At 42.8% G+C, this 13,853-nt stretch overlaps 2 protein-coding genes across 3 annotated transcripts in view; one reads left to right on the forward strand and one right to left on the reverse strand.

Moving 5' to 3' along the window:
* Positions 1–1,490, reverse strand: part of PTCHD1 (patched domain containing 1) — a 62,924-nt gene extending 61,434 nt beyond the window's left edge. Inside the window, exons 1-2 of one of the 2 annotated variants that reach the window (XM_079122848.1) lie at positions 1,051–1,490; positions 114–960 (exon numbers count right to left, since the gene is read on the reverse strand). In XM_079122848.1, coding sequence (XP_078978974.1) covers positions 114–464 — 351 coding nt within the window. In that variant the 5' untranslated portion in view covers positions 465–960; positions 1,051–1,490. Of the gene's footprint in view, positions 1–113; positions 961–1,050 lie in introns of those variants that run through there. The other variant, XM_079122849.1, reaches the window with a different exon arrangement.
* The window catches only part of LOC306651154 (uncharacterized protein), a gene marked incomplete at its 5' end in the record, with an annotated part of 1,066,319 nt that continues 1,053,336 nt past the window's right edge, over positions 871–13,853 (forward strand). The window contains 2 exons of the mRNA XM_079123650.1: positions 871–1,030; positions 1,695–2,099. Coding sequence (XP_078979776.1) covers positions 871–1,030; positions 1,695–2,099 — 565 coding nt within the window. The remainder of the gene's footprint in view (positions 1,031–1,694; positions 2,100–13,853) is intronic.

Below are 13,853 nucleotides of genomic sequence, written 5' to 3' on the forward strand. Positions count from 1 at the left end.
CACCAACCACCTGGGATAGGAGAGGCGGCGCTCTCAGCTGGGACCCCGCGCAGAGCCAGCCTTGCCGCGCCAGTGGCGCCAGTGGAGGCTGCCTGCACCAGTCCCCCTCTCACCTTTAAGATCAGGTCGGTGTGATGCTGGTCCAGCATGTTCGCTTTCTGGAAGGAGGTGACGATGACCCGGCCGTAGCGCCCAGGGGTCTGCAGGTCCGAGTAGAGCCGGTGCTTGGAGCGGTTGACCGGGAAGAGGCTGTTGACGAGGTTGCGCTCGATCTTGGCTAGGCTGTGTTGGGGCGCCAGCAGGTGCTCCACGCTTTCTTCGACCTGGTAGCGGCTGAAGCTGGCGCCGAGCAGGATGGAGATGAGCACCGGCGCCGAGGCGAAGAAGACCGGGTGACTGGCAATGAAGTGGCCGAGCCGGGAGAAACACGTCCTCAAGCCCCTGTGCAGAACCTGCCGCAGCATCCTAGAGCAGAGCGGGCGCGGGAGGAGGGCGAGGCGCACGCTCGGCGCGGGCTCGGGCGGCGGCGGCGGCGGCGGCGGCGGTGGTGGTGGCGCCCTCGGCGGCGGCGACGGCGGCGGCGGCGGCGGAGGCAAGACCCTGAGCTCTCCTGGAGCCGCGGCACCACCATCGGGGAGTCCCGCGCCGCGCCTCTGGAGGGTCCCCTCGGGCTGGAGACACGCCCTCCTGCCCGCGGCCGCGCCCGCCCGGAGAGCCCCCCAGCCTGGAGGCCTCCGAGCCGCCCCCACCCCGCCCTATCCTGTGCGCCCTCCCCAGCCCCCGCCGCCTTCCCGCCCGGGGGGCTCCGGGCGGCGCAACCGCGTCTCTTTTCAGCGCGGGCGGGGCACAGGGTAGCCCCAGCGGCGCGTCATGACCCCACTCACCCGACCCCCGAAGCCAACGACGGGGTGGCGCGGGGAGCGGCGGCGGCGCTATCGCCAGGAGACTCTGCGCGCCAGCCTAGGAACACGAGGACAGAGAATTCCAGGCTACACCCAGTCCCCTCCCCTCCCGGAGCTCCCCTCCCCCGGCCCGGCCCGCCACGCTTACCCTCCCCTCCCTTGCCCTCCTCCAGGGAGACCCGGAGATAAATAAAGAAATGGCCCGGATTTTCCAAACAAAAAGTAAAGAGTTCTCCCTTTGCGGGGGACGGGGGTGGGGTGGTGCGTCGGGCAGACCCGCTTGGAGCCAAGTCTCCCCGGAGGCAGAAGGGAGCAAGCTGAAGACTGCGTGCGCCCTGGCTCTCGCCTGGCTCAGGTGGTGGCGTGCACTGGCTGGTGTTGAGAGGGGGTGGGGAGCAAAGACGCTCAAGCGTGGAAATCACGCCTCCTCTCAAGTAAGAGCCAAGCAAGAAACCCCAACACTGCAGCTTAGGCGGGACCAGAGGGTCCGGGTGTGCATCTGGAGCACGTCCACTCCAAATGCCCACATGTGTCCGTGAAGAATCTTTCTCCTGCGCCCTAATTTAGGGTCGCTCCAGAGTGGGCAGTTCTGCTTGCAAGCGCCCCCCAACCCCCCTCCACCACACCTTCCCACCCAGTTTCCCAGTAATAAAAGTGCTGAATGACAGTCGGTCGGTTGAACCGTCTGTCGCCAGGGTTCCTCGGCTCTGGGCTCTCCGCCCTGCCTCCTCCTCCTCCTCCTCCTTCTCCTCCTCCTCCTCCTCCTCCTCCTCTCTCTGTCGTCACTGGCAGGTCTGGGGGACCTGGAGTGGCGGGGCTGGCGCGGGCGCCCCTGCGGGTATAGAGTGTTTGAGAAATGCTGGTCTGGTCAGGGAGTGTGTAGCAATGAGCCCCTTTTCTGCCTCACCCCGCCCTCTCCTCCTCCACACCGGAGGGTGTGCGTGTGTGGAGGGAAGCCTCATGTCAGACCTGGAGAGATACAGGTCTCCGAGAGTGTCGAGCCGCAGGGGGCGCGGGGGAGCCCGGGGGGCGCGGACGGCTTGGCAAAGTTGGGCGTGTGCGTGTGCGCACCAGCAGTGAGCCGGCAGGCAGCCACTGTGGTTCCCCTCGCACTCCCCCTCGGGAGAATTCCCCAAGAAGGCGGGCGCCGGCTTCAGCCCGAGATAGACCTGCGGCGGCGGGAACGGCCACGCACAGGTACAATTTAGCGCATTTCTTTGCGCGCTTCAAACCCCTGGGTCGATCCACTGCAAAGCAGACAGAGCCAGATCCCCGAGACTGGGTCATTGAGGCGCCCTATCCGATTGGGGGTGGGGTAGGGACAAGGACTCAAGGAGGGGTCTTCAGGCTCTGCGCTCCAAGCTCTCAGCCTTCTCATCCCACGCCTCTGGTTGCTTCTGTTTGGTCTCCCAATGCCAAGGGTCGAGCGGGAGGTGGCAGCGGCAGGAGGCGCGGCCCCTGGAGTGTGGCCCGCACTACTGAGCATGGACTTGCATATTAATCAAAGCTGTAGGAAGAGGGGATAGGGACGGAAGGAGGAAAAGGAAAGAAGGAAGCGGGGGGTGGATAGAGAGAGAGAGAGAGAAAGAGAAAGAGCGCGAGCGAGCGCGAGCCTGACAGACACCGTGGGGGAACGCGACTCAGAGAGGCATTTCTGTAAGGCTTGCATCCCAGACTCCCCAACGCCAAGCAGCCCTGCACTTCTCAAACTGAACTTGGGAACTTGCACGTTGGAAACAGGAAGTCGCAGGCTGGGAAATCCTCCCTTTTTGATCCTCTTCTCCCTTCCACCATACCAAACCCTGTTCCCTACATTCCCTCAGCAGCACCTGCAACTGCTGCGCTGCCCACTCCGGGGGCACTCTCTCCCTACCCGGCCTGCGCTACCTTGGCCCTTCCACCCTACTCTCATCCACTTTCTCTGCTCTTCCGCACCCGGCTCTCTGATTTTGAATGCTCCCCAGGACGCCAAAGTCCAGCAGCTTCCAGCCAACAGTTCCCTGCTCCGCCCCGTATTGCCATCCTCAGGAGGGACATACTGAAAGGGGTTAGAAATTCCCCTGCCACACTCCATTTATACCCTTCCCCCAGCATCTTAATTTCTGCTTCCTGAGACGCGGCTGCTCTGCAGCGCTTTGCTGATTCACGATGATCGCGGAGGGAAAAGCCTCATTGACTTGTGCCCCTGCAAGCGGTGAGGCGAGCGCAAGTGACTGTTAGGGCACGCGCTTTGGGAAACTACCCAGCATTGAGTAGCAGAGGTGCTAAATGGTAGGGTGGATGCCCAGTGGCTCCCAGCCTGGGCAGATGAAAAGATGTAAGGGCTGGAGCTAGGGGTAGCAGTGGGAAATAATGTGAGCCTAGCTCTTTTCGACTGCCAATGGCAGCTAGTGGGTGGGCACCTATCAAGAGGCCTAAAATCGGTCTCTGCGCATAGAATGAACGGGTTGTTTCATGTGCACTAATCCCAGCGCAGGGACAAAAGTAAGAGAAAGGAGAGCAACTCATAGGTCTACTTGGGAATCTTTAACATTTTGGCGAAGCTTTTTTCATTCCGAAGTCTTTTTCCTTCCAAGTGATTCCCTCCCAGCCTTGGTTCTACCTCATCCCTAGAATTTCTGGCTTTTTAATGTCAACCCTTATGCAGGCTGAAGAGCAGGAGTGTCCTCTCTCAGTGCCTGGGCTGCATTTTAGTGCAGAAGAAATTCAGCATTGCTCAGCTGGCAGGGGTGGGAGTGTTGTTCTCCCACACATAAAGGGCCTTTCCTTTGAGACCAAGACTTTGTCTTCTACTCCTTCCAATTCCATTCCTAACTGTCATTATGTATATTTGGGGGGAACTTCCACCTTGCCTGTTTTGATTCAGGAAGAATCTCTTGAGAATGGATCTTTTGCCACCTTTTATCTTTTATTGCCGGCAATGCAGTTAGTTTTGTCTAAATTGGAGAGAGGAGAGGGGAGGGAGGGGAAAAGAATGAGAATGAGAGAGGGAGAGAAAAGTTGTCTACTTACTATTTTTCTTCTCCTTTGATTCATACTTTCAGGGGAGGGAGTACTGCCACCACCAAAGACTTGGGTTTGAATTTGGGACAATGACATCAGGAAAAGAGCTTTCATCAGTTCATTAATAAATTATTACTTTTTCTGATTAAAAATTAATTAATATTAATGTAAGATAATTTAGAAAATAACAAGAAGAAAACAAAAACAGCTGAATCCCAGTGTACCTACCACCTTTCAAGGGTAACTTCTGTTAATAATTACTTGTGCACATAAACAGTATAATATAGCTATTGTTTCTATAGCCACTGAGTTGAATCTTTGCTTTACTATATGTGTGAGGCATCAGGTGAGTAGATTCATCCCTTTATACCACTGTTTTCTTTTCTGGAAAATGGAAATAACAATAGCATCTACCCGTCAGAGTTGTGATGATTTAAATAGAATAGAAGATGTAAAGCACTTAAAACAGCACCTAGAATATTATGAACATCTAATAAATGCTGTTCATTATAATTCTAGTCTTCTTTTTATATGTGTGTGTGAAAAGAAAGCCAGTCCCTAACATCCAGGACATGATCTGGTTTAATCAGCTGGGCTTTGGGTTAGCACTCACAAACTAAACTTTGGCATTCTCTTGTTGACCATAAACCATTTCCCAAAAGATTAATGTCAGATAAGGGCATTCCATAACTGTGATGGATTAAGGCAAATGAGGAGTACTTCATAATCATGTCTGAACCCAGAGAAAACATGAATCTTGTCCAAACCACAAAAATGGCCCAGCAGGTACTTATCCTGGCTAATGTAAGTGACTAATTTGGTCTTTGTTTTTTTTTTTTTTTTTTTTTTTAAAGTTACATCTTTAGTCTTGTTCTGGTCTTTTCTCCTTCTAGATAAAGATTTACTAAAACCCCCAAATCATAAAATTCTCTCTCTTTGCTGATGGCATTCGATCCAGAACAAGGCCCACCAACTTAAACCTTTCCCCAAACCACTTAATACAAACCTATATTCTTTCCAACCATTTCTTGTTAAAATGCCCCTTAATTCTCCATGATGGGTATTCTCCCTCAAGGCAATGAAAAATAAACCCAGTATGGTCAACTATTGGTGTGGTCCTGACAGTCTTTGACATTAACCATGTATATACAATGTTTATACTCTTCTTTTTCTAAAAGAGGATCATAACAAACATTCTGTTTGGTAACCATTTTTTTCCCATTAAAGTCATGAGAATTTTCTTATATCAGTTAATATTGCTATAAAAGATTTTAACGGCTATGTAGAATTCCATCATATGGCTGAACCTTAATTAATTTAACCTGTATTATTGGACATTTGTTTTCTTGTAAATTTTACTATTCTAAATAATACTGAGCTGAACATCCTGCACATAAATCTCTGACTGCATCTCTATCTTTTATAGGGTCAAATATTCATATTTTAAGTAGTATACTCCTAAAAATGCCTTTCTAATTATTGTTAAATTGGAAGAGACAAGGACATTCCTTTTCAGGGATTAAATTCTTCAGTAAAATACTGAATTTGTCCCACTTCACAGAGCTTTCTCTGATCTGTTACATTTGGAATCATTCTGTTGGCTTAGTCTTGCTCAGAGATGCTGTAGTGATTGAACATGGTGAGAGATTCAGGAGAAAAGGTCATTTGGTTTGATAAAGATTCGAAACAAGGGTCTGCTCTCATCTAGCGAATGTGCCTAACATTAGATTTCAATTATACCACTGTTTTCTGCCTGAGAAACAGCAAAATATTTTCCTGCATATATCTTAAATCTAAACATTTCTATGTCAACCATGAAATCTCTTTGCATAGCAAGATAATGCAAATCACATAATCATTAAGGGTGGTACTCAATATGATGTGTTTGTCATTATTTTATACCATCCCAATCTCAATAACACCTATCTGTTACTAAATGGAGAATGTTTTTGCCATCCTTAAATATCTAGGTAAGATTTCTTGGAGAATGGAAGCTTTCCTTGAAAATATTGGAGTTGTTATAAGTGGGGAGGTCTTCATGAAGTATCTATTGCATCTCATCCTTGTTTTAACCAAGAAAGTGTTTTATATAGAGCAACACTGTACTCCTCAAAGATGGTGCCCCAAGGAAAACTTCTAAAGATAGTTTAAACTTGCAGTTGAAGAAAGAAAGAATGTGTGGCAAGACATAATTGTCTGTTTAAGAGGAAGAAACATATTATTGTATATAGGTGATTGTTGCCTAAAAGTATGCTAATTTTACACTGATGTTTTTCTGGATGTTTTGTCAACTCAGCACACTCTCAGTGTCAACACTGGTCTTCTAAAAAAATAATCCATGATAACCAAAGGAAAAAAATCATGCAGAGTCATTGTCCTGAATAAACATAGGACTCAAGACTGAGGTTATTTCATGCATTGGTCCAGAGGAAAATATTTTGACACACACTATCTGGGTGTCTGTGCTCACAGTGCCACTGATGGGTTGAGATTACCAGGTCCAAACCTTTGCTTTGCTTCTTTCTACTAACAAAAAATATGACCTTGCCTTCTCTTCATTTTTCAAAATCCTTCCATACTTCAGGATTCTTATAAAATTCCAACCCTTATATCTAATCAGACTTCTTAGACTGCTGCAACCAACATTGATTAATTTAACTCTATTGAGCAATTTTATTTGAACTATTTCAATTTTTTTTTTGCAGTAGTAGGGATTGAACACAGGACTTCCTGTGTACTAGGCAAGTGCTCTAATACTGAGCTATATCCCCAGCCCTTTTAACTTTATTTTTGATACAGGGTCTCACTGAGTTTCCCAGGCTGGCCTTGAACTTGTCATCCTCTGGTCTTGACCCCTCAGGTAGTTGGGATTATAGGCATTTGCCACCATGCCCAGTTCATTTGAAGTATTTCAGTGAGCAAGTTCCTACTGTGGTTAAAGATGAGGAGAAATTGAACAAGAGATTCCTTTTTCTCAAGAAATTTGCAATCTAATGGAGTTAATTAAATATAAAAAGAATTAAAACATGAACCTGTGTAAGGCAAATAGAGAAGATGCCCCATCCAACCAGTGTGTATAGGCTCATCTATGCCATAGATGGCTCTGGGGTTGTAGTTCAGTGGTACAACACTCGCCTATCATGCAGGAGGCACTGGGTTTGATGCCCAGCACTGCAAGCCTGCATACACACACATAAAAAGGCATAGATAATAATAAATGATATCTGTTTGGTCTCTGGTCTTAGAATACTTTTAACCTAGAGCTAGCATCTTGCTTGCTGTTTTGAGCTTCTTTGTTATCTAGTATTTCACATATAACATCATATATTTTTTCCGTTCTCTTAACATTTTAATCTCCTAGTAGCAGAGAACCTTACCTTGAACTTTTGATTCCTCCTTCAGACTCTCAATACCAGGATATGGTGCAGAGCAAACTTGAGTAAATACATGTTGATGGCTTATTGGAGTAAAATACATAAATGCCCAAGAAGGTTAAGGATGTTGCCACATTCAGGCAAATGGTTTTTAAAATCATTTTATCAGAACCAAAGGTAGGTGATAAATTAAGGAAGAAGTTAATAGTTCTGATTTCACATATTTCAAATGTGTGTTAATCTTCATAATAAATTTGCCCTGTAAAGATGGGTGGGGTGCACATTTTAATATGCAAATGAATGTTGCTAATTATAAATGAGCATCTTTTCATTAAACTGGGATGAACGAGGCATTGATTTAGACATATTTTACAGAGAAAGATGTGGGGGGAAATGTACACTCATACATTGTTGGTGGTATAGCAAATTAGTGCAACCACTTTGGAAAACAGTATGGGGATTCCTCAAAACACTAGGAATGGAAACACCGTATCACTGAGCTATCCCACTCCTCAGAATTTATCCAAAAGAAGTAAACTTGGCATACTATAGGGTTACAGCCACATCAATGCTATAGCATCACAATTCACAATAGCCAAACTGTGGAACCAACCTAGGTGTCCTTCAACAGATGAATGGATAAAGAAAATGTGGTATATATGCACAATGGAGTTTTACTCAGCCATAAAGAAGAACAAAATTATGGCACTTGCTGGTAAATGGGTAGACCTCGAGACTATCTTGCTAAGTAAAATCAGCCAGACTCAGAAAGTCAAAGGTCAAATGTTTGATATGCAGAAACTACTCCAAAATAAAGGTTGGTGTGTGTGTGTGTGTGTGTGTGTGTGTGTGTGTGTGTGTGTGTGTGAGAGAGAGAGAGAGAGAGAGAGAGAGAGAGAGAGAGAGAGAGAGAGAGAGAAAGAGGAGGTTAATGGGATTCCATCAAAATGGAAGACATATCAGTGGAGTAGCTGAAGGGGACTGAATGAGAGGGAGAAGGGGATAGGATAAAGGAAGAACAGTGGAATGAATCTGACCTAATTTTCTATGTACATATATGAATATACCACAGTGAATCTTACCATCATGTATATTCACAAGACACCAACTAAAATAAAAAACAAAAAATAGCAGAAAAATTAGTATAGAAAAGGGAAGGGAACGGGGAGGAAGGAGGTGAGGGGAAAAGGAAGTACTGGTGACTGAATTAGAGCAAATTATATTCCATACTTTTATAATTATGTCAAAATGAATCCTAATGTTATGTATAACTAAAAAGAACCAATAAAAAAGGGTAAAGGTCATTTTATTGGAAGCAGTGATAGGTGATAAAATATTAAGTTAACATTTCTGATTTCACATATTCAAAGTATATATTAATCTGCATGAAAAATTTGGGCTGTAAAACAGGTGGGGGGACACATTTTAATATGCAAATGAATGTTACTAATTATGAATGAGCATCTTTTCACTAAAGTGGGCTGGTGGGACATTGGGTTATACATATTTTACAAAGAAGAGTTTGAGATACTGGGTACATTAAAAGCAGTGAAGTGCACATGCATTTAAAAACTAATCTATAACTCAAGTGAGTGGGCAGGGATTATATTTCAGCACACATCAGACTTTTGATAGCCTTTTGATCAGTGACCTAGGCTGGTGGAGGTACCCTTCTTTTCTTTGGAATGATCCTAAGATTTTGAACTTGGTCAAAGAGGATGATTACTACCTATTTGGGGGGATACCTGAGTAATGTCACTTAATAGCAAATGAAGTGCAATTCAGGTTTTTCATTAAAAGTCAAACTAGTTTTCCCTCCATCTACATGAGGAAAGCTTAAATACATTATTCACTTTCAGCACCATGAACAGATCTGATTAAACCTAACTACTCCTTCCCTTTCCAGCTTCTATCACTTCCAAGTTGGTTCTAGAGAGATTTTAGAGCTAAACAGGCTATATAAACAAATATAATCCATGAACTGATGCTCTTTTTTTTTTAAGTCAGACCAGTTAAAATGGAAATAAATTTAAATTGATGGACTACTAATCCAATATGATCATATTTCAAATTATGCCCAATTCTTTATGTACTTGTGATACATTTGGGGAGAGAAAGATTTAAAGCAAAATGGTAGAAATGACAAAAATATGTAATCTCATACATTGTAGGAGTAATTGTGCTGAAAATTTACAGAAGTGATAGAAAAAGGAGAAAATAACATTTTATGCATTTCTTTCACATGAGACATTTTATGCACCAAGTTTAGCTCTAGGCACTTTCAAGTATCTTATTCTATGTAATTTGTAAAATTGCTCTGTGGACTAATGTTAAACCCATTTTAAGGAGAGAAAATTTAAGGATTAAAGAGATTAATCCAGGGTTATACTACAGTGGAAGTATAAATAGAACCCAGGATTATTTGATATCAAAACCCATGTTTTTCCCGTCAATATTTTTGCTTTTAAAAAGAAAAATCACTTGACTCCTTTTTGTAAAATGCCTTGATGGATATCATAATGTGTCAAAAACATCTTTAGCAGATAACATAATGTGCTATGAATATTATAAACAATTTAATGCTATTTCTGTGTTTGCTAATTATTTAAAAGTATCATAAAGTAGCAATATTGCAGCCTATTCATTAATCAGTTTTTCAGGGTTTGGATTCATTTCTGATCTTGATATTCCTTAGAGAAAATCTGTGGAAAAACAACAAAAATATTGTTATGGAACCCAAAGTGTTTGCTGATATAATTCAACCCACTCTTTTTGCAGATGGCAAAACTTCTGCAGTCCTTGTCTGGATTCTACCAAGAAAATTCCCTCAAATTGTTGAAATGGAAAACTGTCAAGTAGTTCCAAAATACATAACAGAAAAAGCAAGCAACCAAATAAACTCTGAACTTATGCATGTTGAAATGCTTCCATTTTTTAGTGGTTCACCAGTAGTCTTTTTATTGCTAAGGGAAGGCTTCTTTAATTTTCTTCCTTTCCTTTACTGTGTAAAGTAAATAGAGACCATTCTAATCACCAAATCTATTGTTTTATGTTTGAACATAGGGGACATAAGAAAGCAGGGGGTTTTCTGATACATCTCTTAGCTTCAGGGCAGTCTTTCTTTGATGTTTATATATTTAATCTTTTTAAAAAATCATACTCCAGAGCATAACCTTAGAACAAAGCACTTTATCCCTTCTGTTATTAGAACCATGTACTTCTTGCTTTGACTTTAAAAAATGACAAAGCTACAAGGCATTCTGTTCCCCATGGCTGATCACTTCCTTCTAGTGAATGGCATTATGTTGGTGAATTAATGAAAATATGATTTACATATTCAAATATATTAGAATTGTAGAAAAGTTATATCAGGAGGTAGGTCCTAGGAGAGCCTAAGCTGGGGAAGAAAAAAAATCGAAGTTCCCTTTTTCAGATAAAGTACAGGACTTGACATTATTCTAGGGCTGCTTCACTTCCACCTTCAGGCATCTTCTGCATATTGTAAAGGGGATTATTCCAGACATGGAAAACTCTGTTCTGCCATGAGTTGAAAGGTTTAGCCTCAAGTGAATGCCATTACCTCCTGTGGTGTGCTCAGCAATAGGAACTAAAGCACTTTGGACAGTGGCCTAGACATCAGCTGATATGGTCCTTCACCTAGCTCTTATATCACTGTATTTGTCCTTAAAATTAGAGTGATGAAGATAATGATGATACTCCCCTGCTAAGGAGAGTTTCCAATATAAAACTTGATGATAAATGTAAAGAACTTTGAAAAACCACATATTTTATTGGGCATGCTAGGTCCAAGGCACTTGGCTAAATATGGATTGTGAAGAGATGTAAAACCCTTGCTTTCAAGGTGTCCACAGTTCAGTGGAGTGAGGACAATAAGCAAACCAAGAAAGTTGTGCAGTGTGGAAAGGATTTTGTTGTTCTATGGGACCAGTGAGAATATTCTAACCCCACCTGAAAAGCAGAGGGGAAGTTTACAAAAGCTTTAAAGAGGATATTCACATAGGCTTGGTGGTGCTGTGTCCTTATCCTTTTGGCTTACCCCAGATATGCTGATGGTTTCCTTCCCCTCTTTGTCAAGTGAGATATTTACTAATAAGTGATGTGCTGCTAGAAATGCCAGAGTGCTAACACCCCTAGGAGTGACTCTCAATTAATGAGGGATAAGAAAAATAGGTAAATACTCAGGCTTCTTTGCCTCTCTGTGGGACAGCTAAGAAATGCATTTCCCACAGACTTTCAAAGAATTTTAAGCAGAGAGGAACACAGCACTAACACACTCATCCTCATTAATACACCCTTCATTGGCTTTTCTCTCTTCTGCACTCTATCTGCTTTTTGGGAATCTCCTTACCCCCAAAAAGCACTTGCATTCATGTCTTTGTTTTGGTGTCTGTCTTTGGGGGAAGCCAACTGAAATCAGGAGATATCTAAATGAAGTTTCAATGGTTAGTAGTTAGTCAAACTTGTGAACTTATTGATATGTTAATTATACCACAGTAAAGCTGTTTTAAAAAAATTGGCCAAGTCACTATGGACGGGAAGATTATTCTAGGCAGAGGGAATAACATCTGAAATTATAAGGATAGGATGGAGAGTTTAGCTTTGTTTTGAGAACTCCGAATAGTTCAGAATGGATAGGGAGTCGTTTGGAAAAAATAGCCAGGAACTCAGTTAAAAAGGAATTTATAAGCTTAGATAAAGAATGGGGTATTTGTTTTGAAGGTGATTGATAGGGAGTCATTTCAGGGCTTTACACAGGGGAATTTATGGCTGGGGTTTTTGTTTACGGTTTACAAATGTGGTGCCACAAATCTGGTGCGGGACAAGTCTAAAAGCAGAGTCCAGTTAGGAGGTCGTGATAATTATGACAAGAAGGGATTGGAAGCAAGGTAGGGAACAGTGGGATGGAGATAAAGGGAAGAGTTGATGCATTTTTAGGGAGATAGAATTTGCAGGAGTTAAATGATTGCAGAATGGAGCTTAAATACTATATTGTAGTTTCTGAAGACACAGTATCATGCCAAACCATATACAACCCTAGAAGTATTAGTTTATTCTTTCCAAATTCCATTGGGGAACAGAGCCTCTTGTTAGGATGAGGAAGAAGGAAAAGTGGACTGTGTTAAGCTCTAAACTACAATAAATAGGGCCTGAATGGAATGGTTTGATCATGAGATCTGGATGGAGGGGCTTGTTGGCCTGGAGGAGCCTACAAGATGGAGGCTACACTACAGTAGGTCAAATGTATAGATTCATGTGGATTAATAAATGTCCTTGCTCTCAAGGGAATTAAATTAGATCTTATGGCCAGTTGTTAGATGCAGTGACTTCATTTGGAGACTATGTGATAAATATAGAGGAAGAGTATAAAGGGAAGGGGAAGAGGAGGAAATGTATGGTTCTCATGGATATGGTTCTTAGGAAAACCTCCTCTCTTTGATTTACCTTAATTTTTTTCATCTTTATAATGCATACCTTGGGACTTCTCTTTTAATGACTTGATAGAACCCATTCCTGAAGGTGACCAAAAGCGTATACCCTCTATACATAAGGCCCCAATTCCCTGATGGCAGCTTAAACTTCTATTAGGACACACACACACACACACACACATATTTGTGCTTGCCTTAACTTACACAGTTGGCAATCACACTGAAAAGACCAACAATTTATACTATTAGACACTCTTTATTTCATTGACACCTGTGTGGGAACACTGTAAATATGAGATAATTTTAATGAAGTGTTTCTATTGCTCTTATAAATAGTGTGGCTATTGAACATTCCTGTACCAGTTTTTGTGCAGAAATGTTTTCATTTCTTTTGGGTGTATACCTAGGAGAGGAATTGCTGGGTCATATGGTAACTCCATGCTTAACTTTTTGAGAACTTACCAAACTCTTTTCCAAAGTGCCTGACCGATTTTACAGTCCCACCAGCAATAGTTTTTATTTTTTGTTTGTTTTTATGTCAATGATTTTTTTCGTTGGTACCAGGGATTGAATCCACTGACTCACTTCCCCAGCCCTTTTTATTTTTTATTTTGATACAGGATCTTGCTAAATTGTTTAGGGCCTTGCTTAGTTGCTGAAGCTGACTTGAACTCATCATCCTCTTGCCTCAGCCTCCTGAGTGGCTGGAATTATAGGTGTGTGCCACCAGGCTTGGCTGATATTTGTTTTTAATCATTATATATGCTGGTATTTTTCTATTTGTTACTAGATGTTGGTCTCACAAAAAGCATTGCAATCTCACTGTTGATTTATTTTTTAAATTCTTGTTTCTATTGTAATTTTTTAAATATCTTAAAACATTACTTGAAAATCCCATAAAATCATAAATATCAGAGAAGTACCTAGAAAATTCATTGGATTATACCAATTCATCACTTTGTTATGTGTGGAAGATCTTTGGGGATACTGAATTTCCAGATCATAATGTCTACATCTTGCTATGGTACTACAAACATTTCATAAAACCTTCCATTCAGAGGGATTATTTTAGGCCATAGGACCTAAGAGGGAAAGAGGGAATATGGGGACCATCATGATAAACT

The sequence above is a fragment of the Sciurus vulgaris genome (genome assembly GCF_902686455.1).
Source record: "Sciurus vulgaris genome assembly, chromosome: X".
Taxonomy (NCBI): domain Eukaryota; kingdom Metazoa; phylum Chordata; class Mammalia; order Rodentia; family Sciuridae; genus Sciurus; species Sciurus vulgaris.